The 27,443-nt window shown below is 40.5% G+C and overlaps 1 protein-coding gene across 2 annotated transcripts in view; it reads right to left on the bottom strand.

Moving 5' to 3' along the window:
- CSMD1 (CUB and Sushi multiple domains 1) overlaps window positions 1–27,443 on the bottom strand; it is a 1,753,128-nt gene that overhangs the window by 842,599 nt on the left and 883,086 nt on the right. For both annotated transcript variants that reach the window (XM_060291350.1, XM_060291351.1), the window contains exon 5: window positions 14,456–14,663. In XM_060291350.1, coding sequence (XP_060147333.1) covers window positions 14,456–14,663 — 208 coding nt within the window. The remainder of the gene's footprint in view (window positions 1–14,455; window positions 14,664–27,443) is intronic.

Here is a 27,443-nt window from a genome sequence, read left to right as displayed (position 1 = left end):
AAATATTGATGAAAAGTTGAGGATGGCTACGAAGGCTAAAGGGAGAGAGAGAGCAGGAGACATGGCTGTTAAATTTGCTTTATTTTTTAAAATTTTTTGCAGTACGCAGGCCTCTCACTGTTGTGGCCTCTCCCGTTGCGGAGCACAGGCTCCGGACGCGCAGGCTCAGCGGCCACGGCTCACGGGCCCAGTCGCTACGCGGCATGTAGGATCCTCCCGGACCGGGGCACAAACCCGCGTCCCCTGCATCGGCAGGCGGACTCTCAACCACTGCGCCACCAGGGAAGTCCGAAGCACTACTTTTTTAAAAGATCCTATTAAAGTCTGCGGGGCAAGGTGCTGTCAGAGAGGCCAGATGCCAGTGCACCATACTGCGATGCCTCAGAGGATGGAGAGCAGAGGGAATCATGCACACCTGGAGGAAGATGTTCCGCCTCCCATCTGGGAGAAGCCGATGGTAGGAAAATGGAGAAAGAAGGAAAGAGGAAGGAGCAGTGGGAAGATGCTCTGATAGCAACAGTGACAGTGACCATCATGACCACAGCACTCCCAGGGCCAAGGGCTGAGTCGAGCCCTGAGCATCCTCCGTCCTCTATCCCCACAACCACCTGGGAGATTCCACTTCGCAGGTGAAGAAACGGGCCTTAGAGAGGGGAGCGATCAGCCCAGGAAGACAAAGCTTGATAAATGGTGGGGCTGGGATTCCAGGCCTGCTGACTGAGTAGTTGTTTTCCAATTTGGAATATCTAATTTCAATCGGTTAGTACCTTTGGTTATAAGATGATAAAGCTAGACAGAGACACATTAATATATGTTCCTATAATGGAATATGGCATTAAATAATGACTATAGTTTTTTGAATCCTAGCACCCTTAAATACAATATTATGATTTTTCAAGTAGGTACATTAAGAAAAAAAAATTGCTATAGCCAAGTAGAATACTTTGTTTTTTTTTTTTTTTAGTTAAAGAGAAGAAAAATATAACTAGAGCTTGATTTGAACAGACTGCCTATTTTCTTTCCCAAAAAACCCATGTATTTTCTTGGTTCTGGGCTCAGCATTTATAGCACGTGCCCCCACATATACAAATGTTCGTCCCTGTGTGTTAGACGGCGCACACAAAAGAGAAAGCAAGAGAGAAAGAGAAAACTTGAATCAATGTTTAGAAAATCAGTACTTGGTTTCGGGTTTTAGTTTAATTCATGGTAACTCTGCAAAAATAACACAAGTTAGAATCTGGTGATGATGGGCAAGAGGTGGATTATCCAGATTTAGAAATAATAACTGACCTCGCGTGGTTGCTCTGACCGCATTTTTCTTACTGTGTTCACGTTCTTAGCTCTCAAAACAGCATCGCTTTTATGTTACTCAGGTGTGACTTGTCATGAAAAATCACACCGTAGATCCTGGACGCCTCCAGATTTCACGGTCTGGAGGGATGGATGTCAAAGGAACCTCCCTGTCCCTTCCCACAGCTGGTGGTAAGTTAGAAAGTACCAAAGAAGCACCAATGGGTTATAAATGAAATTCCTGTTTTATGCTTAGGATATTCCCCCAGCGCGTACAGGGCACATTTGCTGAGAATAAGTGATTTTTTCCTGCAGGCATATCTGTTTCCATTCATTAGGGTTACATGTTACACTGTTTTTTCTTTTGTTTTTTAATAGAAAGTAAATATGTGCATACCTTCTTGCCTGGTCTAACACACATGTACACACACACACACACACACTCACACACACACATTTTTGAACGGCACTGCTGCTTAAAAACTACCCACTGCAGATGGTTTAACAGCTAAAGAAAATGTGCACATCATTTACTTGCTTGCTCTCCCTCTGAATACCAACAGTTTCCCTGGATGGAGTGGTGGCCTCCTAGTACTTGAACCTCTTCACAACACTAATCTGTAGACACACAAAAGCTCTGCAAGGGAGACAGCAGAAATCTCACCTCAGCCTCTGAGAATTACTTCCTCAATGCTGAGATCTTTCCCTGCATCTGTCTGGCCCCCAGATCCTTTTTCTTTTCCAATTCGTCATGCTTTCCCCCTTGGAACATCTCAAACCATTTTGCATAAGCTACAAGATTTTTCTTCTTTACTCACTCGAGCCTAAAAGTTTCCCTGCTTATATTTAAGTCAGATGCTCCTCCGGGGCTCTTCGCTGTCTCTTGAACTTCTGATTCCTTTCCTATTTCCTTCTACCAAGAGTCCCCTCTAAAATTCAGGATCACACAGCTGGGAGCTACAAGCTGAAATGAGCTGGATCCCTCAGCTCTTTCTGGACCAGCTGCCTTAGAAGATCTTCCAAAAGCATTTCCATTTTGAACCATCCTGGTACTCTGCAACAGCAAGTTGGAGAGTACCAGGATGCGAGGCGAGTTGGAAAGGCCCCTGAAACTTCCCTTGTTCTAGCTGAGAGCGTCAGGGTTTCTTCGTAAGTCATCCCCACGTTTCTAAAAGTTGAGTTCCTTGAAACTCTTCTAGAGCACTGATTAAAATGGAGACCCCTGAACACAGCCCGACACCCCCAAACTTCCCAGCCATGAGTCCTGGACATTTGAATTTTTGAACTGAAGTATGTATAGTTGATTTACAATGTTGCGTTAGTTTCTGGTGTATAGCAACGTGATTCAGAGATGTATACGTATATAAAATATAAAAAAGAATGTATATACACATATAGACATTCTTTCTATATCTTGTCCATTATGCTTTATTATAGGATACTGACTATAGTTCCCTGTGCTATACAGCAGGATTTTGTTGCTTATCTATTTTATATATGGTAGTTTGTATCTTCTCATCGCAAACTCCCAATTTACCCCTTCCCACCCCCTTTTCCCTTTGGAAAGTTTGTTTTCTATGTCTGTGAGTCTGTTTCTGTTTTGTAAATAAGTTCATCTGTATCATATTTTAGATTCCACATATAAGTGATACCATACGGTATTTGTCTTTCTCTGACTTACTTCACTTAGTATGATAATCTCTAGGTCCATCCATGTTGCTGCAGGTGGCATTATTTCATTCTTTTTTATGGCTGAGTAGTATTCCATTGTGTATAAACATGGACCATATCTTCTTTATCCATTCATCTGTCGACGGTCATTTAGGTTGTTTCCATGTCTGGCTACTATAAATAGTGCTGCTATGAATATTGGGGTTCATGTGTCTTTTTGAATTAGAGTTTTCTCCAGATGTATGCCCAGGGGTGGGACTGCAGGATCATATGTTAGCTCTATTTTTAGTTTTTTAAGGAATGTCCATACTGTTCTCCATAGTGGCTGCACCAATTTACATTCCCACTGAACAGTGTAGGAGGGTTCCCTTTTTTCCACACCCTCTCCAGCATTTGTGATTTGTAGACTTTTTAATAAGTTTCAAGCTTAAGTGGAAAGTTGGAATATCTCTGCATTGCCATTTGCAAAGTCCACTGCCAGACTTTTCTGGCTTTCAATAGCTCCATTATTTTCCTTTCTCTTTCTACCCCTGTGATCATACAGTCTTATAAATTCTATGTGTCCTGCTCACAGAAATTTGTAATGGTTTAATATCTCTCATTTCTTCTTCTCCCAATCTAATACATCAAAATCACCTTTATTTTCCTGAAGCAGTGTTTTTCTTATATTAGCAGATATTAGGAATACAATAAACATTTTATCAAGAAACAATAGGGCTTTGCAGATAAGATAATCCATACCATTTTTCTAGATTCCACATATATGTGTTAATATACAATATTTGTTTTTCTCTTTCTGACATACTTCACTCTGTATGACAGTCTCTAGGTCCATCCACCCCTCTACAAATGACCCAACTTTGTTCTTTTTTATGGCTGAGTAATATTCCATTGTATATATGTACCACATCTTCTTTATCCATTCCTCTGCTGATGGACATTTAGGTTGCTTCCATGACCTGACTATTGTAAATAGTGCTGCAATGAACACTGGGGTGCATGTGTCCTTTTGAATTATGGTTTTCTCTGGGTATATGCCTAGGAGTGGGATTTCTGGGTCATATGGTAGTTCTATTTTTGGCTTTTTAAGGAATCTCCATACTGTTCTCCACAGTGGCTGTATCAATTTACATTCCCACCAACACTGCAAGAGGGTTTCCTTTTCTCCACACCCTCTCACATATGGATACCAAGGGGGAAGGGGGCTGGGATGAATTGGGATATTGGGATTGACATATATACACTATTGATACTATGTATAAAATAGATAACTAATGTGAACCTACTGTATAGCACAGGGGAATCTACTCAGTGCTCTGTGGTGACCTAAATGGGAAGGAAATCCAAAAAGGAGGGGATATACGTATACGTATAGCTGACTCACTTTGCTGTACAGTGGAAACTAACACAACATTGTAAAGCAACTATACTCCGATAAAAATTTTAAAAAAAAGAAAAAATAGGGCTTGCCATCAAATATTTTAAGTTATTTCTTATTGTTCTGTGGAAAAAATGGATTGCTTTCGCTCATATCATCGACTATCTCCTGTGCTTTGCCATATCTGTACTTTTCATTTTGCACATCCTGTGTCTAAAATAGCCCCACAAATTTTGTGCCCAGACCCTTTCTGTTCTCTGGGTCTGTGTCAAATCCCAACTTTTCTGTGAAATGTTCTTTGATGACCTCACTGGGTAATAATTTCTCTTTCTTCAAACTTCGCTCTCTTTTATTTGTGAGCAATCTCTCTCTGATTGCTCATTTGTCATGTTTCATACACAGCTCGATAATTAGGATGGATAGTTTACTGAGCATCTCTGTACCACAGACAGCGATAGGTTTCTGACCTATATTTTAATCTTCACCCAGCAAGATAAGTATCATTAACCTCATTTTACAGTTGGGAAACAAAAACTCTGGGAGTTTGAATAACTAATCCAAATTACCCAGCTACGGAGAGGAAAAACACAAATCTTAACCCATAATCTCTCTCACTCCAAGGCCAACTCTCTTTCACCAATCTGAGCTGAATAACTATGGACTTCGCTGACACAGCAGAACAGAAGATTCTGCAGATGGAGAAAAGGGATTGAAGCCATGGCTAGAAGAAACAGCAAGTTGGAATAAAGTCACTATCAGCTTCAAGTGGAAAATGGAATGTAAATGTTGCCAGGGCTCAGATCAGGACAGTACCTGTAATATATCAAGAAAAGCACAGCCTTTCCTGAGCCCATAGTCCCAGGTTTTAATCTATATCCCACCAAAGATGAGCGCTTCACAGTCACATATGTTTGGTGAATTGCAACCTCCTCTTACTGACCTCTGAGCCACGTTGCCCAGTAAGGTATTAAAAGACTGAGAATCTTTGGCAAAGGGACCTGTTTAACTTTTTAGCCCAATGTGCTCCAAAAGAGTTCAAAACAATTTTATTTTCAATGTACAACTATTAATAGACTGGAAACATGCTAATACTGCTGAAAATATTTGGAAGCCACTGAAATACTGTGTTTCTTTCTCTTCTGACCCTCTCTCTCAGTCCCAGCAGTCAGCGCCACAGCTGAGCTGGTTCAGCTAATTAAACTGGAATCTCTGAGGAGTGGCACCCAGGCAGTTCCGATGTGAAGCCCAAATTGGAAACTAAATGCTGAATCCAATCTTTCTGAATCTGCCCCATTTTGCACCAGCAGCCCATTACAAAATTATAAGATATATTTCAACAAAGACCAGAGAGCTTATGTTATCATACTCTGAAATATAACTACTAAAAAGTTTTCACTTTTCAAGAAAACTTGAAATGATCATTAGTAACAATACTTTTACCTCCACCTATTGAGGTATAATTGTCAAAACTGTATAGGGTTAACAGGTACAATATGATGCTTTGATACACACGTACACTAAAAACGACAGCATTTACTGAAATCAAGGTAATTAACATATCCATCATGGTACACAGGTTTTGTTTTGTTTTGTTTTGTTTTTTTTGTGGTGAGAACACTTAAGATCTCTGCTCTTAGCAATGGAAAACATGAGGCTCCTCAAAAAATTAAAAATAGAACACGCAATATGATCCAGCAATCCTAATTCTGGGTATAAGACCAAAAGAAATGAAATCCATATCTCAAAGAGATATCTGCATTCCTGTGCTTGTTGCAACATGATTCACAATGGCCAAGATATGGAACCAACCTAAGTACCCAGCTATGGACAAATGGATAAAGGAAATGTGATACACACACACACACACACACACACACACACACACACACACGACTATTACTCAGCCATAATAAAGAAGGAAATCCTACCATTTGTGACAACATGGATGGACCTGGAGGGTATTATACTAAGTGAAATAAGTCAGAGAAAGACAAATATTGCATGATCTTACTTATATGTAGAATCTAAATTAAAAAACCAAGTAGAACTCATATAACCAGACAGTAGAATGGTGGCTGCCAGGGACTGAGAGCAGGGGAAACAGGGAGATTTGGTCAAAGGGTACAAATGTCCAGTGGTAAGATAAGTTCTGAGGATCCAATATACAGTACGATGACTAGAGTTAATAATACTGTATTGTATACTTGAAACTTAATTAGTTATTATTGCAATTATCTTATTGTCCACTCTCTGCACCACCCACAAACACTCTAGACCCTCACTTCTGGGCCTGGTCCACAGACCAGCGACACCCACATCACCCAGGAACTTGTTGAAATGCAGAATCTCGGTACCTTCCTCAGACCTCCTGAGTCGTAATCTGCATCGAAAGAAGATCCCGGGTGATTCCTACACACAATAAATTTAAGAAGCATTGGACTAGCAGATATCACCATTTCAGGCACACGTTACGCCCTTGAAAAAGTTTTCTAAATAGATACATATGTACTTCGGTACAAATTCTATGGTTCTCACACTATATTTTTACTAAGTTGTAGACTTTTAGTAGTATGATGACCTGGGGACTTCCCTGGTGGCGTAGGGGTTAAGAATCCGCGTGCCAATGCAAGGGACACGGGTTGGAACCCCGGTCCAGAAGATCCCAGTGTGTTTTTAAAAGGGAAATTTATTTAAAAGTGTTCATTTAAGTGTAATTTTGCTTTCTGGAAAAGACCACATACAAAAAGAGAGAGGTGTGACTATAAAAAAACAAGAACAAAACACAAATATATTGTATTGTGTGAACTGAATTTATATTCCTAAAGGGGAAATTTTTCCCACTGCCTGTAACACTGATAATTTACAGGAAATGTAATCTTCAGTAACATCAGGTAAAGTGGTTAGGCTTTCCTATGACAGGAGAAATATCACAGCAGAGTTGAGGTTTCTGACATGTGGTATCTGCCCTGACTTGGTAAAGAACCACACTCTGGGACTCTCTAATCAGTTCCATCTTTAGGGACCAGGAATGTTTTTTTTTTTTTTTCTCTTCGTCATCCCTTGGTCTGGTCTTTTTGCATGTAGTCCTGGTGTAAAATACAACATTTTATCCACAGCTACCACCATTAAATAAATCATATAAATTTCCTATGTTCAAAATATTTATTGATGAACATAGTTTAACTTCATCAACTGTAAATATCTGAAATTCTAAATGCTGATTTCAGCCAAAATGAAAGCTATCTAAGATGACCTACTCTGATGGTATCTCAGACATCTGTGAAGAAATATGGAAATGAGACACTTCTGGGCAATGAAATGGCACCAGGGTACCTACTAAGAAACCCATCACAATCCTTAGGAGGGAGATTGCAGGGCACGGAAGTCTTCACCTGGGGTATATGTTTGCCTGGTCGTGAATTGGGGATAGAGGACGTGGGAGATTGAAAACAGGCAGCAGTTTCTCCTGGCCCATCAGGGACAGCCTCCTTTCCTCCTCAAGGCAACTTCCAGCAAGAAAGACTCTTCCTTCAGCACCTACTACAGACGGTACATTTCAGGTGAAAACGGAGGGAAGTAAGTGCCTTGAAAAGTACACCTGATTGGAAGCTTCTTGAAACACAGCCTGCGTGCTTGGCTCAGCCGCACTGTTTCCAGTGATTCCTTCGCTGCCCGTTGGGATAAAGAGTCCTCAGGCAGCTGGCTGCCAACGGGAGAGGGAGAGAACGGAAAGGGGGTTTGCGTAGGCCTTGTGGACGGGGGGGCGGGGGGGGGGTCACCTAATCACGTAGGTAACGCAAGTGTCATCTGGACGGTGCGAGGGAAAGAATGTATCAGACCAGGTTACAAATTCCCCGTTGCACAGACTTGGCTGTGATCAGACAAGTTTCCCTATTGAGTCTGGAGGGTTTGGGATGACTGGGGCTGGTCATTATTTCCCCACCACCTCTCATGTAAATGAGTCAAAGTTGTAGATGGGAAGCCTTAACATTTACACTGTTGGCAATGTCTTTACGGTATGCCCCCTTTTAGAAGACTTATAACATCCATTATTGTATTTATACTCACAACTATACATGACAAGTAAGTTAAGATGTATTACCTTACCTTATACCTAATAACACAGAAAAAGAAGACTGTAAAAGAAGGGGTCATGATGTCTCCACCATGGAGTAACAGGACCAGATCTAGACTTGAAGCGGCCTCACGCTTCCCTTGGTGTTCAATGAGGCCAGACAGAATTGCAGTCATTCTGGGATAATACTGGAGTGTAACATACTTCTTTAATAATAAAAATTTTAATAAAAGTATTTTATTTACTTTTATTTTCCTGACTTAAAAACAGTACAGAAATATCATCTTGATATATTTGAATAAAGGAAGAAATATAGCTTGGGGCTGTCTCTGTTTCAGTCCCTGCTCTGCCACCTGGCAGCTGTGTGGTAAGATATTTAACCTTCTCTGAGTTCATTTTTCTCGCCTATAACATGGGGATAATAGTATCTCAAGTAGTGGCAACTGATTACATTTGCCTGGCACATAGCAATATTTACTGAATATTACTATTCAGTGTAAGGTTTTCTTAGAGTAATATATTATTGAAAGAAATTTTTAGAGAAAGATATTTTGAGTGCAAGAGGGGTTTAGGAAAGGGGCTGTAATAATATCATATTAATTATGGCCTTAGGCCTCTGCACAGTATATAGAGGTTCAAGAAAAGTAGAAATTCATATACTGTTGTATACATATATATACACACATACACACCTACGATATTTATGTTATGCTCGCTCCACAGAAAATGCTGAGGTGCGAACATTCCAATAGGTTTGTGCAACGTAATTATTAAATTTAAATTTAAAATGGAAAACATAAAAGAAAGGAAACCAATTATTTCAGTTGGTGGTCACGGGGCCATGCTTTATGGCCCCGTCCTCCTCAGGCCTGAAAAACGCCATCGTCTTTCAAAAAGAGTGTGACCAGACTGTACTGTTAACATGAGGGGGGTGAAGGGTACGGAAACGGAAAAACTGAAAACAGTCACCCCGCGGAGGTGGCGGAAGAGACGGAATTCAGGGCCGTGCAGCTCCCTGGACTGAGTTCTGGAGCAGAAAAAGGACAGCAGGGAAAATTCAGATCAGGTCTGTAAGTTAGTCAGCACCAGTGTTAATTTCTTGGTTTCCACGACGACACTAGGGCTGTACAAGACGTGATTGTTAAGGGAAGCTGGGCTGGGTGATATACCAACTCTCCGGGCTGGTTTTACAAGTTCTCTGTGAAATGATTTTAAAATGAATAGTTAACAAAATGAGGAGGGAGCGGAAGGGGTTTCCTTTCTTGTACCCTGGGCAAGTGAACAGAAGGACTGATTTCAGGGCGTCTTTGCTCTGTGTGTGCCTCAATAATCCGTCCTCATTAGAAATGAAATATACACCAAGTCAGTTATCAATTAAGTGACAAGCTGGATAAACATCATAGATGTTAACTGACCCTTCAAGGGTTCTTTGAAGCTCACTCAGCTTTGCCAGTTCCTTTGAAGTTCTGTTTTGGCTTCAGCAAGTCACTGATTATATTGGTTTAATGGTGAAGTTGTGCCTGGTTAATGGGAACAAAATAAAGTGTAGTTACAAAACGACTTTTTGCTCTCTTATATGTAATCTTGCATCACCCAGACAGGCAAAGGGGTAGAGTCATGTTGGTTAGTGAATGACTGAACTTAAGCCTTAAAAAATATCATAAAGTAACAGATTTTCTGTTGCTATAAGAAGTCAGCTCTAATCTAAATCAGCCAAGAAGCATTCTTGCATTGATGATCCCTGAGGTTTTCCAGGGAGGCAGATATATAACTGTCTGCCCCACTGGTGGTACTTCTTCGAATGTTCTACCATCCATATGTCAATTTAACGTTGGTTAAATTGGGCCACGTGGGCCTTCCCTGTGGAGGCTGGTTCCTGAACAAGCGTGCAAGAGACACAAACGTGCTATGGTGAAGACAGGGGTGCATTCAGTGGGGCAAAGTAAGGGGTGCTTGCCGGGCAAAGGAGAAGGCCAGACTGGAGGGCAGGGTGGGCCAAGCTCTGAAAAGCCTTGAATGACATGCTAAGGCCTTTGGGTTTTATTCCGATGGCCCATGGCTCAGTCACTGAAGGTTTTTAAGAAACTGATGCATTTAAATAAGTTTTGGGGCATATTTTAAACGCATTTATTAGCCCTTGTTTTCTTTCCTTCTCTACCCTATACACACACTCCCTGCCATGAAATGGGGTAGATAATTATTCCCAAATATGAGTGCATGTTTTGAAGACAGCAAATGCTCTCTTCCTCGTTTCTCGTCAAGACTCTGTGATGTTCTTAGGAACATCCCTTTAACCATCATATCTTAATTTAGAAACCTTAGTAACTTAACTCTGAAATAAAATCAATTTTCTGCCTCCTTGATATTTCCGGACTTAGGAGTTAGATGCTGCCCCATCAAATCACTTCAGAAAGTAAGAACGTGTGGCTAGCTTTACTGTTAACCAGGTTTTTAACTGCAGGAAAAAACCGTAATTACTGGCCCACGTTGCAAAGACCACTAGGCATGACAGCTCTCTTTTAAAGGAGGGTATTGATAAAGAGACCAACCTATCTAAAATTAGAACCTGATGAGTTAAAAACAAATTCAGCCTCATCTGATGTACACAGAGTCGATTAGGCTTAAGTGATGACACCCCGGCCACGGTTAATACATGGACAATTTTGGGACTTTACATCATCCACCACTTTTAGACTGCCTCTGCTGTAGCCATGGCAACCCTTACATAAAACATAGCTGAGTTGGTAATTTTACTCCAAATGAAATGAAAATAAGGCTAATCCTATTATTGTTCTTAACAATTTCCCAAGTAGCTTCTTCTCAGAGTGCCCTTGCTTGTATAGTCCGTCTTTTAAAAATAGATTATTGGAAAATCATACGGGTGTGTGCACTCTCTCTACTCACAGCCGTTAGCACTGTCCTACTGCCGCTGCCGTGTAACCTTGTGCCTGAGAGGAGGTGTATCCACCTACACGGCCACTTAGTATTTTTCTTGCAATTCGGGGATGGGTAAATCTTTTAAATGTACCAGTTTAGACCATGAAACATTTCAGAGGCAGTCACTTGAAAGTTACGGTTAAATAATAGTCTTGAAGATAAGCCCTATTATGCATTTGTATAAATCTGAGAAGGTAACTCAAGTGATCCTGTTTTGTACTGTAAATGTGCCCGTGTGTGTTGCAGTACTGATTTAGGAAAACCATCTTTTCCTTTTCTGCCTCCACTGAAGAGCCTTCTGTTGAATAGGGGTCCTGTGCCATGTCAGGATCTTTCTCTTTATAATTGTGATAAACACTCAGTGTCATCCCTGATATTGTCCCTGTTGTCCCTGACTTTTCTGATGCAGCGTGTGTGCTAAATGGCTTCTCAGGTGGCCCATCTCCCCTACGGTGGTTGTCTGCCCAAGGCTTTAGGATCCAAAGTGCAGTCCTGAAACAGAGAAAAGGGAACTTCCTGACAGGCCATTAAGCTCAGACCTGGGTTCTTCCACTGGGGGGACGGTCTTACAGTAGAAAGGAAACACAGTTTGGGTTCAGGGGCCTGCAGATCCAGCGGCAGCTCTACCAACGCTCCCTCAGCTTTGCCATCTCTTACCCTTTGTGCCTCTCAGTCACCAGGAGAATATAATGATCAGTACAACTCTCTGTCTGATAATGGCTGTCGAAACAGAGAAATCATGATGAACCAACAGGTAACCCAGTTTATCAGACCAGAAGGCACCCAGGGTCAAAGTCCCACGGACAGCTTTTCCATCAACTACCCAATTCTTCCCAACTGCTGCTGGATCATTGATCTTGGTATCCTGGCAAATACGGGGAGATTTCAGACAGCCGGAAAACGTCTTCCAGTCTGAATCCAAACACCAGGAAGACACAGGGCCATTTCTCTGGCTGCCATGACAATATTCTCTAGGTCACGATTGTGAGTCGTTGCTATCAGGCCCCGCAGGTTGCCGTGGCCTCACCTGGCATTTCCGACGGGTGGCAATTATAGCAGATTCAAGACCCCGTCTGAGAACATTTTTCTGAGTCTGGTATTGAAGTTGGAGGGGACCCGTGTTGGGGGAAAGGACCGATGGAGATAAAACAGAGGGGAGGAGAGGACGCAAAAGAAACCAGCGGGGATGAGAAAAGAAGAAACAGGCAAAACCAAGTCAAGTAACATTGTCTCACTCCTGGGGACCGCTTACTGAAGACACGTGAACTGAAGGAGGTCTCCCTGCTCAAGGCGGTCACGTGGTGTGGGAATGTGCCATGAGGCCTCCTGCGAGGCTCTGCGCCACCGGGACTGGCATCTCTGTTCAGCATTCCTATTTTTCTTTCAGACTTGGATATGGACATCTGAGTTTCCTTTCCTACATAAACGGCATTTGTTTGGCGAAAGCCAACCTTGACTGTGGAGTCTACATTCATCCTCCGATATGCCTACTTTTTTTTCTCTCCCCCAGCCCGACACCTCACCATCCAGGTGACGCCCCTCATGTCTAGAATCTCTCACAAATAAGGCCTTTACCATGAGTCCCGGAGTTTCTGAGAAACCGTCACCATGTAGTTTTGCATGGCAATGATTTTCTGGAAACCAAAACAAGGTGACTTTAGAGCTAGGAGGGTGTTGCATCACTGAATCTCCTACAGTGATACACAGAGAAAGGCACTCAGTAGATGTTGAATGAATTAATTCAAAAGCTCATTTAGGATAGCCCCTTTTTATACAAGCAGTTAAATGATCTGTCCAAGGTCACAAGGAAGGTTTGGGGCAGAACTTGGAGCAAAATCCAGGACATTCAGCTTTCATTTTGGTATCTGTTTCCACTAACTCTGATGTTACAAAAAGGTAGATAGATAATAACATAAACCAATCCTTGAGTCTTTAAATTGTATAACGTGAAATAAGCAAAAGGGTAAGCTTGCCTGATCTAAAAGGATTGCTCGGATCAATGAAATGAAAAACAAAGATCGCAGAGGCCGTGGTTACTTTTCTTTTAACTGAAGTAGCATTTAACATAAGAACAATAAAACTAACGAAAGGAAATGACTTAAACTATAAATATGAATCCTCTGCTTTGAGTTTTGAGTCTTGGAAAATAAAATTCAATGTTGCTAATTGGTTTAAAACGTAAAACAGTTTATGACATTTGTCAGGTTTGATATTTTTATCCTTCAGTCTCTGTACTGAAATACAGGCTTAAACCTATAGAGATATTCAGAATCATTCATTTCATCTCCTCCACCAATGCATAAACAGCCAACATTTCCTCTATCCCAACTTAATTTGAACATACATATTGTCAAGTTTCCTTACCGTTCAAGACCTGAAATAGATAACAGCTGCAGTTTTTAAAATGCTAAGAAATTGAAAAAATAAAACCAAAAAAACCCAGTTCAACCCATAACAAACGACATCACTTAAAGTATACCTTAAGTCTTTAAACATTTATTCTTCGAATTCTCCCTTTTCAGTTGTCCTTATAGACACACCTAGAGCTGCTCTCACACAAGAAACACCATACACCAGAGACTGTAATGGATCTGATCAGGTTTTCTCCTGTTGCCACTAGCGCACACACCAGAGAACTGATCATCAGATGACTGGCATTATCTACGTATCAGATTAGTATTTACGGTTTGCCTGTGACCCTCATAGGTGCAGCATCTCCAGGGAGGAAAAGACATACACAATCACACATCTGCAGCAGAGGCGACAAACGGTTGGTGACGTGACATTTTTAAATCTCCACTGTCTAAAAATATCTGTTTACATTGAATCAGCTCCAGACCAAATCCAAAACTAGCTTAGCTCACTTAGCTGCCATCTTCTGTGTTGCTTTATAAGAATCCAAGATGAGACATGATACGTTCCAGTGCCCAAGGCCAGATAACATCTCCACCTCCAAATACCAGCACAAAGACATCTTAGAAACTTGGAAATCAGTCACCATATAGATGACATTTTAGCAGCCAACAGCGGAAGGCAAGGAAAGAACACAACTTTGTAAAGTCTGTTGTGGGAAGTGGGAAGGACATTTCTTGTCCAGTACTCACCATATGGAGGGCGCTTCTGTCCCGCTGATCTCTAAGAAGTCATATCCTTCTTCGAGCTGAAAGTCAGTGAAGACTAAAGCAATGGTGTCCCCGGGTTCTGCGAGGATGGTCCACGTACAATCGGCGTTGTTCTCGTACTCTGAAGGGAAGTAGGGGCTGGAGATGCTGCCGCTCGTCCCCCGTAAGGTCCCTCCGCAGGCCCCCTCAGCTGCACAGGACAGAAACAAAGAAAGCGTACTTGAAAATGGTCTCGTACACAAGCACCTCCACAAAGTGTCACGCTCGATCAGTGACACATATTTTCTGAACCCCAAAGAGCGACACGCAACCTGACAAAGGGTTTCTCCTGGTTTGTTAGTTTAGTTCCACAGAAAGACTTCAAAAGTCTACCCATTACACCGCGTTGTTAACTGAACTGCCACTATAGAAAGAGGTGAAATTGTCATTTCTAAAATCTGGAACGTGCGGTTACTATAAACCTGACATTCACAGACAGCTGAACCGTATTTTCAAAGGTTTCCTCTGCATCTTGGAAGACGGAAGTAAGTTGTGAGTCTTAACAGTATGTGGCCATCATTTCTTCCTTTTCTGAGAGCTGGCTTGAAAATACAGTGATCTTAAAAGAAGCAGTTGCCCTAATCTTTATGTCCTGTAGAGTTTGGGATGTGCACTTGGTTTTGAATTTCAGGTAAGTTCTTGAATGAGATGATAATGGAGACACATCAACTCATAAAAAAGTTCTGAGTAGGAAATAGTTGCATGAAAACTTAAAATGGATTATCTTGGAAAAGTGACAAGGAAAAGGTCACTAAGATAAAATACATTTAGGATGCAAAGTAGCATTGGAATAAACATTGTTTTGAAGAGAAATGGATCCTGTAACTTTCTCCACAGAGTAAAAAATAGATGGTATTCAATTTATATAATCATCTATTACAAAATGTTATGTACGTAGTAAACTGTACATATAGGGTAGATAAATATTTGTGAAATAACATGTTTTAAGACAAGTCTGTAAATACCGTCCCTCCCTTCCTTCTTTCCTATCAGACAATTCTGGCAAACAGTATACACTTGGCCCTCTATATCTGCAGATTCAGCATCCAGATTCTACCAACAGAGGAAGAATATACAAAAAAAATTCCTAGAAAGTTCCAAAGAGCAAAACTAAAGTCTGCTGCATGCCCACAACTATTTACATAGTATTTTCATTGTTTTAGGTATTGTAAGTATTCTAGAAATCATTTGAAGGATACAGGAGGATGTATGTAGGTTATACGCAAATACGATGCCATTTTATGTAAGGGACTTGAGCATCCGAAGATTTTGTTATCTGCAGGGGAACCTGGAAGCAATCTCCTGTGGATACCAAGGGACAATTGTATTTAACAACGAGGGACATCAGCGTTACAATTAGAGTGATAGACAAAGTCAGCCTGTTACCAAGATGGGAAACTTGCTTTTGGCGGCTCGTGGGACTAGACAGAGATCACTTGGAACAGATATTTACATTGGCTACTGAATAAATAACTGCGTATATAAGCATATCACACATATATAAAAAGTTGATACACACACACACATATATATATATAAACTTAAAAGTTTTCAAATCCAATGCTGTGGTTGGGTGATTACATGAAATGTATTAAATCTGACGGTGAAGACCGCATAAGTGGTTTGTAATTCAGCTGCCTAGCAAACAGCTCCCCTTCCCAAGTGTTAGAGGAGAAACACTCATATCAAATTATTCTGGATTTTTGAAACTGTAACCTATGCGCTGAAGCAGTTTATGATTTAAAAGACCTCGAAACAGGTGTATTTGTGTGCATAATACACTATAACCATAAAATAAGAGTGAAGAGGGTAAGAAGCATACTGGGTTCTTTGGGAAAATATCTTGGCGACCTTGACCGAACAGAGGTGATACTAAACCTATCTGACAAGAGTATGTATGCACAGGTACCAAACATCAACCACGGACCTTGGCTGTAGCTCTAGGGCAGGGCCGTGGAGTTCTTCCCCTGCAGCCTTTCTCCCTCTGGTCGTTCAACTGTCGGAAGATCTGAGGACCTGTAGAAGGTGTCTACTGAGCTGGGGTGACATCGTGTTTCCAGGGACTCCAGGAAGTGGCTATATATTACCTGGTATAGGAATATTTTATCAGCGGACAGAGCTGTGCTGGTATCTGCAAGCTGATAGCAGCACTGATGTCTCAGCAACACATCTACCCTCTGTTTAAAAGGGTGGTTGAACTGGATAACCTCCAGTGTCACTTTCTTTGATCCAATGACTCTAAGAGTTTAGATACTAAGTATCTAGATTTTCCTAGGACTTCAGCTGAGGGCTTAAGCAGGTCATGGAGGACCACGCTTGGATGGCCTAGTGAGTGAGTTCTGTACTCACTAACTCCAGAGGAGCCTGGGATGCCCATCACAGGCGCAGGCAAGTGGTGCGATTTTATGGCTACTCTGTTGAGACTAGGAGTAGACTGTATGAGGAAGACAAAAAGAATAGAAAATGAAACTAAAGAGAAAGAAAATTAAAAAGTTGGTAGAGAACAAAAACTATAATTCTTCCAAGGCTGCAATCACCATTGCGTTTTCTCTGGTAGATATTGTAATGACCACAGAACATTTTTAAATGAGTTACAGTCAGAATTATGTCAGGCTAAACAGATGCAGGATGTATTATAATTCTTAATGCAGCATTTCAAATAAAATATTACAGAACACTATCAGGTAGTCTGACTGATGATACCTTCTTTGATAATTAAGCACATAAAACAAAACAAAAATAATTCATGCCACTCATTGGATAACAAACAATAAAAAACTGTACAGAGTGAGGTCACATGTGTATGTGTGTTTGAACATGTCTGTGTGTGTTTGAACATGTCTGTGTGTGTTTGAAAGCAACTGCAACGGTGCTTCACATGTTTTTCCAACAAAACATTTTAACAGTTTTAGCTTCTTCCCCAGTTTTGTAAGATAATTTGTTCTCTAAACTATAACATTTTACACATCTAAAACGTAATAGCATGTGAGGAAGGGTAACATAAGCCCCGTTTGAGTCTGGGAAATACACTCAGGAATAACCCAGAAACAGTGAGGGATGGAATGTGGTGAATAAATTCTCCGCCTTCTCTCCCCTTGGTGGGGAAATTTTAAACTGTAACTTACATGGAGTATCAAATAAGACCCAGAGAGATTTAGTACCAATGCCCACAAGACTAACCCTATTAAAGCATACCTCAATGGCATTCTTCACTTCCCAGCCTCACCTCCTCACTAGTTCACTTTGCTTCCTGAATCACCTCCCAAATACTTTAGCTGCATTAAGTCTGGACCTCAGAGTCTACTCTCGTGGGACTGAGGCTAGGAAAACAGAGGTGTCATGGGTACTTGATAGGACCACAGGGAGCCCAGATAGTTGGTTAAACGTTATTCGAGTGTGTCTGTGAGGCTGACCTGAATAGAACAAAAAGGTGGATTAAGAGAGAATTCACTCCCTTGGATTGACTGCCTTCATACATGGACTCGGGCTGGGACTTACAGCCCTGTCTCCCCTGGATCCAGCCTGTTGACTGCAAGTGTTAAGACTCCGCCTCCAAATCCAATGAGCCCAGTCCTTTCATAAATCTCTTTATATTTCTCAAAATCTCCAAAAAATAAACCCCTCAAAATCATGTATGATATTTTATTTACTTTTGTATCTCACCATATATTATTTTTAAAGTGCCCAATAAAAAATACTGACGATACCTGAACTTTACTAGAGCAACTGCTGGTATCTCGATGGACCCGAGGATGAAGCTGACACTCCTATGACCTTAGCCTTGGGCTAAGGCAATGGGTTACGTCCGCTGGTCTTTACAGCGCTATGCAATAGACTCTACTGTGGTTCAAGATGTGTTTACTGATTTTGCTTTTGTTGTCATTTGTAATAGTAAGACTAGTATAGCAGCAATAGTAGTAGTGACAGTTCAGAGTTCAGAGATAAAAATCTCTCCATCTAAAGGCCCCAAGGAACACAGAGACACAGTATCATATATCTCCGTCCTAATTTTTAACTACATCACCAATTTCCAAGGGAAAATTATGAAAATATGAGATGTCCACAATCATAAAATATTCACTCATATCTCTTTTTCAGTTATCTGCTCGGGAAATGTACATGAATGAAGACCCTGCATTTTCTAGGAGGTACCTACACCTCATTATTACAGGTGTCTCCTATAATAAAGAGTAGCAAGGAGAAAGCAAATTCCTTTTTCAAGTTATTATAAAGAGATAACACTGAGATCATGCTTCTCAACCTCTCCACCACTGACATTTGGGGCCAAAGAATTTTTTGTTCTGAGAGGCTGTCCTTTGCATTGTAGAAGGTTTAGCAGTATCCCACCCTGTACCCACTAATCGCCAAGATTATCGCCCCCATTGTGACAGCCAAAAATGTCTCCAGACATTGCCAACTGTTCTCTGGGGACAGAACTGCCCCTCATTAAGAACCAATTATTTAGATGAATTTAATTAGTGCTTTTTCCAGTTCTTTTCACTGGTATTATATAGATCCTTCTAAACAAGAGGAATTAAAACCATATTAAAATGCTGTGTAGTATTCTTTCTTTGAGTCAAGATAAATCATTGATTGGATATTTGACCTATTTAAACTTATTAAAATATAGGAAGACTATAAATATTTCCCCTTAGATAATATGTTTATTTAAAGTAATTTAAAAGAATTCTAGTTACTGCAATAGTATTTGAAAATACTCTCATTCTGGTACACTTTACACAGTTTTTTGATAAATTAATTAGGAAATAGCTATTAAATGTTCCAAACTAAAATGTTATCTCTTTAGAAACACCGAAAAATCAGTATAGATATAATAAATTTATTGTTTTTATTTAACATATCTCTAACACTAGGATTCATATTTTGATGGAAAATATGTGACAAATGTAATTTAAATTATTTTATATGACAAATTATATTTTTAAATACATAAGTTTATAATTTCTGAGATGTTTTCACAAGGCAGGCCTCACTGGTTATAAATCAGTAACACTGCAAAAACACAGTTAAACTAAACAATTTAACACTTTTTCTCTAATTATTCATAAATAAAATACTAAAATCAAATGTTTTACTTGAAAATTAGATATAGAGGTTTCAAAACTAGAGATCATTAGCTAGGTTTATATATATATATATATATATATATATATAACATATATATTACACATAATGGCCACAGACCTTTGGAATCATCTCTTAATGCTGTTTACACACACACACATACACTTACAAGCACACACACAATAGTACTGAAAACTAAACGATCTTCTTACTCTCATCTTTTCTCTGGAAATCTGTTTCACTCAAATTAACCAGACTGATCCTTTTAAAATTTAACTTGAATCTTAAAAATTTCCACTCAAAACTGTTAAACTTTCCGTATCCCCACTCGGAATAAAATCAAACCCGACCAGGACCTGAGAAGCCCTAGGTGATCTGACCCAATGCCCCCATCTCACGCCCACGTTGCCTGGCCTCTGTCCACCCCACCTCTCCTCATCCCCCTCTAACCATAGCCTGCTGGGACCACAGCCAAGTGCGTCCCTGCCCCAGGGTCTCTGCACTCACCGTCCTGCCTTCCGGTCTGTTCATTAGTCCCCTTCCTGGGTCCACCTTCTCTGACAGCTGTGTATGAACTGGCATCTACTTTGGACCATTCCCTGTGTCTTCATTCTGCTCTGTTACGTCTTAGCACTTTGCTAAGGGCGAAGCATTGAACCATAAGCTTTACGAGCTTGCCTTTGCACAGGTCTGCTATTCCTAGTAGGCGGCCTGGAGCCCAGTAAAATTCCCCGCCCCCGCCCCGGCCTCATTGTGTGAATGACTCAGCATTTCCTACATATACCAGTTACCTGGAGCCTATACTCAGTCACCTTCAGTAGGAAAAATGGGACTACGGTAATATATATTTCTGGACCTAAGCATGGCATCAAACTATATCATTTCTGAGAGTAGAAATAGAAAAGTTAATTTATGTATAGAAATAGGAGGCATTTTCAAGCATGAAGTTTAAAAAAATAATACTCTACTAAAAACAACAGCAAGCCTCTAAGCAGAGAGGTATTTCAGACGAAAATTAATTGCCAAGAAGAAGGTTTCATCATGGTAGCAGGTCCAGGAGGGGTTTAGCTGACGGCTTGTTTTGCTTTGTTCTCATCAAGTAGCTAAGCCACAAGTCCAGAAATATTATTTTTATTCTCAGCAGAGCAGTGGGGAAATTTCTAGAAGAATTAAAGCCAAGGCAGGCAGAGAAAGCAAAATAATCAGAGCAAAACATTAAGAAAGGGAGATTATGAACAATCTTCCCGGAAACTGAAGAATTATTTCAAGCTCCGTAAGCATCTGATGTAAACTTAAAAACCACATATAAAAAGTAAAATGTATTAAAAAAAATAAGTAACCATTAAAAATAAACTAAATAATTCTGACCAATATTTAAATAATATAGTTATATGAACATAATGTAAGCTTCTTTTATCCCTGGATGTTCACAGCAGTACAAACGTATCAAAAATTTTACTTGAACATTAATTTTGCTATATCCAGAGCAATGTTTTGTCTGGAAGCTGAAAAACTGGGGGGAATCTAATTAAGTAAATGCTATTTAGAATTCCATCATCTCCCCCCATACACCTTTTTTTTACACATTACGCAGAAAGAAAATGAAGATAGGTTCGAAACTACCAAGTAAATACTTGACTGTAAAAATTAGCACACAAAATACTTCTTAATAAAATGATGCATACAGGCCTTCCCTGGTGGCGCAGTGGTTGAGAGTCCGCCTGCCGATGCAGGGGACACGGGTTCGTGCCCCGGTCCGGGAAGATCCCACATGCCGCAGAGCGGCTGTGCCCGTGAGCCATGGCCGCTGAGCCTGCGCGTCCGGAGCCTGTGCTCCGCAACGGGAGAGGCCACAACAGTGAGAGGCCCGCGTACCGCAAAAAAAAAAAAAAAAATGATGCATATAATATTGAGTCACTTCACTCTATATTTTAAAAACTGTGCTCCTAGGACATCCACATGTAGGAGTCACAGGTTACAAGTAGCAAATAAAGTCAAGTGGTTGGGCTTTGCTCCCACACCAAATGTCTATCAGAGCAATTATTTCTTTAAGTTCGTGTCCTATATTGAATTTTCAAAAAATCTTACATTTGGAAAAAAAAAAACATTCTACAGCTTAAAGGAGTCTGAATGCCATCAAGTTAATCCACGAAGCAGATAAGGTTTTTAATAAAAGATGTGTTTGAACCTACTGATTTCTGTAAGTGGGGAAAATAATTCTAACTGTAAGCAGAAATCAGAGTGCACTATTTCCCCTAAGGAATTTCAAAACATTAAAAAATTTTCATCCTAAACTGTAAAATTATTATAAGCGTTGCCTGGGTATAAATGCTGCTAGGAATGTATCTTAAGGGCATGATTCAAAATACAGAATAAAACATTATTTAGAGACATACTTTGCCATATTTATCATAAAGAAAAATTGAAACCAACTAAATGTTTAACAACAGATAAATCATTAAATAAAGTATGTTGCACCCGAACCAAACCATGCAGTGTTTACCGAGCGTTTGTAACATTGCTTCAACAAATTCCTGACCTAGAATATTGAATTTATAAAATGCAGGGTATACAGTGGGTTGTATAGTTTCTTCTCAATTTTAAAATTTGTATGAAAAGCATCCAGGAAAGAAAAAAGAAACGCACACACATTTATAATGTTCAATGTCTAATACTAGGCAATAGTCTCTAATATACCTTCCCTAGGGCTGTGTAGAATATTGGTACCTACAAGTCAGACTGTCTGGGTTTGAATCCAGGTTTTCCCACTTTTGTGTCACAAGTTCTCCTCTCTGGGCCTCAGTTTGGTTATTTATAAATGAAGATAATAATGGCATCTATTCACAGGGTGGTTGGGAAGGTTAGACAGATCAATAGCTGTAAAGTGCTCAGAACAATACTAAGAACTCAGTAAAAATATTATTTTTTCCTCCCATCTGGCATGCAGTGATCACTCAATGATAGTTTATTTAATTATTTTGACCATTGTATCACTGCTTTGAGTAAAACTGCCCTTCCAAGTCTACACACTGTTTTCACCAGGAGTTTAGCAGCTGCTTCAGAAGGAGGGGAGAGTCACACAGAGCCCAGTCACCAGGAGGCAGCCTCCTTCCCCAGGTTTCCACTCCTCCTGGGGCTGGAATGAAAGGGGGCCCAGATCTTTTGCTTCTGTTCTTGTAGCCTCACCACCACCTATGTCACACCTGAGACCATCAGGAGATTAACCTCTTACATCCTTCATCCTTAGGTACTGAAGACACTGGAAGGAATGCTGGTCTCCTAGGTCACCCCTCATCCCCTCAGACCCTCATTCGCTCAAAGTTCTACAAAGCTCACGTGTCTGACCCCGACCTCTCCCAAGCTCTTAAAACCCTTCTGCTAGGTCCTCTGAAACTCAAGGTCAACTATCAGGAAAACTTCCTGCATCTCAGCCACTTCTGAGGTATCCCCTCACTTCTTCCTCATGGAAGCCGGCTGTCTTCTGAGAACGTTGCATCATGAAATCCTCCCCAAGGTCAATGTTCAGCATCCGTAGCCCAAGTACCACTGTCCCTAGAGCTGGACGACATGCCCACCAACATGCATCTCATTACGACTTCTGGACCACGTTTGTTCTTTCCCCAGCGTGGAGTCTCTCGTCCTCAGAATCCAACACCTTCTTCCCTGGAGTCATCTACAACATCCCCTGGGCAGCCCCACTAGTCCTTGCAGATGTTTACTTCTGGCTCAGTTTCTCCAGCTCTACATTTGTCTTGATTCTTGCTGATTTCAGTATCGAGTTAGATCATCTTCTGAATATTGGCCTCTCAGTTCATTCGGCTCCTCTTCCAAAAACCTAACCCCACACAGTCATTCATTCCCACCATCACCCTTCATCTTCTCAATACCAATAAATGATCATTTTCCAGAGCTGCAAGGTGGGGTGTCCCATTCTCAGACCTCCACTTTCTATATTTCCAGGTCACTGCCTCAAATACCTTAACTTCAATATTTCTTTGACACCGATAGACCTACAGTTCCCTGATCTTGACATTTTTTCACTTCCTTCCCCTCAGGCCCCTCATGTCCCCATTTCTCCCCTTGCCATCCTCAGATTTCATGGCCATCATTTCAGTCATTGCCTTGGGTCTGCCGTAACTCCACTGTCAACACCTTAGACTCAAATCAGAGCAAATCCACATTTTCTCCCGTGGTAAACATGGCTGGAGAAAAACCCAAAACAAAAATACACTAATGGGTCTAACTTTAAATTAAAGACCACATCCAAGTTGGCTTTCAATGATGACATTCCTACTTTGTACCCTTCATCCTTTCAGTCCTCTTTCAGGGGGAATGACCATTTTGTACCCTCTTCCTCATTCACCTGCCAGCATCTCCTACCACATCCTTGATACTACATGGTGATTTTGTTTCCTATTTCCCTAAGAAAACAGAAGCAATCAAAAGAGACATTTTACAATCTATTGACACCATATTTGATCACCTATCTGCTTTTCTGCTCATAAAATTTCCTTCCTATATGAATGGTAAACGCTCTTAACCTAGGGTTAATGCTGTCTGTGCTCTTGCTTTCATCCCTGAACAAGTTTCTAAGCCAAACCTCCCAACAAATGATCATTTACCCTTTTTATTGGAGAACTGCTCTCAGCATACAAACATGTTACAATTTTCCCCATTCAAAAAACGTTTTTTAAAAAGCAACTATCTTTTGATTCCACATCTATTTTCCAGACTCCATATCTACCTTTAACTTTATTTATAAAAATCCCTCTCCCAGCAACACATCTCAAGAAATGTATATAATTGCAATCTTTAATCTCTTCCCATCCTCTACTGAACCCACTTGAGTCAGGATTTTGTCCTCAGCGGTCCACAAGAACTGCTCTTCTCACGTCAGCCACACCAACAAATCCAATGGTCAGTTCTCAGTTCTTATCTTATACAAGCACTCAACAACATCCCACAGTTATCCATCTCCACCTCCTTGAAGGATTTTTCTCAATATACTTTTAAAACTTTCTTTTATCTTGAAATAATTGCAAATTCATAAGAAGTTGCAAAAATAGTCCAGGGTGATTCTGTGTACCCATCTTCCATTTTCCACCAATGATTACATCATACAAAGGTATAGTATAGCAACAAAATAAAAAAAATGACACTAGTACAACGTGTACATATGCTTTTATTCTCTACTACTTTATATACTACACACGTGGATGCCTCTAATCTTATTGACCATTTCTTCTCAATCTCCTCATTATTTTGATTCCATCTCCCAATCCTTAGTGTAGTGCCCAGTATTCAGTATTTGGACCTCTTTTCTTCCTAACTGCATTTACTACCTGGGTGATCTCATCTAGTTTCAGTTATGTGGATGTAAATACGGTACATATGTTGACAGTTCTCAAATTTGTAGTTCAATTCCAGATCTCTCTTGAATTTCAGTTTTTGTATCCACCTGCCAACCTGGCATATCCATATGGATGTCTAAATAGCATTCCAGACTTACTAACCCCCAAATCATATTCTTGACCTTTCATTTTCCAAATCTGAAATTCCCTTTCTCCCTTTCAGTAAATGGGAACCCCATTCTTCCAGTGGCTTAGATAAAAATGGTGTCATCCATGACTCTCCTATTTCTCTCATATCCTGTAACCACTGCATCGTAAAATTCTACTGGCTCTTTCTTTAAACCGTATTCTTTTTTGTTTGTTTGTTTGTTTCATTTTTATAGCAGCTTTATTCATAATTGTTAAAACCTGGAAGCGACCAAGATGTCCTTCAATAGATTAATGGATAAACAAACTCTGTTGCATTTATATAATGGGATATTATTCCGAAAACTAAGGAATTGAACTACCAAACTACAAAAAGACATGGAATAGCCTTAAATGCATATTGCGAAGAGAAAGAAGCCAATCTGAAAAGGCTGCATACTGTATGGCTTCAACTATATGACATTCTGAAAAGGTAAATCTCTAGAGACAGCAAAATGATCAGGGGTTACCAGGGTATCTGGTGGAGGGAGAGGTGAACAGGTGGAACACAGAGGATTTTAAGGGCAGTGAAGCCATTCTACATGATACTGTAATGGTGGATATATGGCATTATGCATTTGTCAAAGTGTATCGATATCATTTCATCAGTTGTAACAAAGGTACCACACTAATGTAAGATATGAAGAATAGGAGAGACTGTGCAAGGGGCAGAGGAATTAGTATATAGGAACGCTCTCTAGTTCCTGCTCAAGTTTTCTGTCATCTTAAAACTGCTCGAAAAAATGAAGTCTGTAAGTTTTTTTTTTTTTAATGCAATGATAAAGAATAAGAATGATAGGATAAAGAGTGCCCTGGGTCAGAGGCGGGAGGGAATCTACTGTCCAGTAGGTCTTCAGAGAAGTCTCTCGGAAAAGGTGACCCTTCTAAGCTGTATTCTTAACCCAAAAGCATTGTGCAGCCTTCCCTGCTCCTACTATCTCTCAACATGACATCATCCCTCACCTTGAAGACTGCAGTGGCTTCCTAACAGGTTTTCCCACTTTGCCCTTCCCACCATATATTCTTTGCTCAACAGAGCAGCCAGCGTAAGGCTCTTACGTTCAAGATGAGATGATGCCACTTCTCTTGTCAAAACCCTCCCGTGTCTTCCCGCGTTGCTCAGAATAGAAGCTAAAGTCTGTACGATGGTCCACGGGGCTCCCAGGATCTCTCAACGCCCATCTTCTCTGACCGTTTCTCCCAGATCCACACCACTGTCCAGTCTGCTCCACCATACTGGCTGCTGCATTATTCTCCACTCACCCTGGGGTCACTCAGGATCAAAACCCTGGCTGATTCCTTGACCTGGACCATGCTCTTGACATTCTCATACAGTTTAATCTCTCACCTCTCCGAGGGGTCCAAATAATGCTGGTTTGTCCAAAGGTAGTGGTTTCCCAGGACATGGGGCTTCCGGTGCTAAAACCAGGACAGTCCAGGGCAAACCAAGCAACTGGTCACCACAGCTCAATCAAATGTCACTGTCTTAGTGAGAGCGTCTGTGAACACGTACTACAATTGGATATGTGACATATGTATTTGTTTTTACTCATTGTTTTTCGATTTATGTGGTCTACCTCTACCCATTAAGATATTCTCATGGCAGTTGGCATCTTTCTTGTTTTGTTCGCTTTGTAGCCCCAGCGAAGAACTAATGTAAGCAAACTACAGCCTGTGGGCTACATACAGCCCAGTATCTGTTATTGTAAATAGAGTTTTACTGGAAACAGCCATGCCTATTTGTTTAGGTAGCGTCTATGGAGACTTTTGCTCTAAAATGACTGACTACAGTAGCGGAAACAGAGACCATATGGCTTGAAACACATAAAATATTTGCTATCTGGCCCTTGACAGAAAAAGTCTAGTGACCCGACTGTTAAATGTATCTGACATCTTGTCTCTCCTGGATAAACGTTTCTTGAAAGAACAAATGAACAAATACAAATAGACAGCAGATATATTCTACTGGCAATTAAAAAAAAAAGCAACTTTGGGGCACCATTTTAATGCTAGTAAATTCTCAGCAACTTAAAAGGAAATACTAACATCAAAACCAAGAGTAATTGTAGTGAAAATACTTGTGGCATGGAAATTTGTTCAGCAAATTTGCAAAGCATAAATAACATTCTGAGAATTCTATCCTTAGGAAATAATCAAACAGAAGAAACAAAAGCAATGTTATATGTACAGAGACACTAATTATAGCATTATGTGTAGAAGCAAACACTGGAAACAATCATTATGTTCAATTACGGGGAGAGAGAGAACTATTCCTTTGTATAATATTGAGGATATTGAGAAGAAAATGC

The sequence above is a fragment of the Globicephala melas genome, chromosome 21, assembly GCF_963455315.2.
Source record: "Globicephala melas chromosome 21, mGloMel1.2, whole genome shotgun sequence".
NCBI classification, from domain to species: domain Eukaryota; kingdom Metazoa; phylum Chordata; class Mammalia; order Artiodactyla; family Delphinidae; genus Globicephala; species Globicephala melas.
Note: the sequence above shows the minus strand (reverse complement) of the source record. Positions and strands in the feature narration are given on the sequence as shown.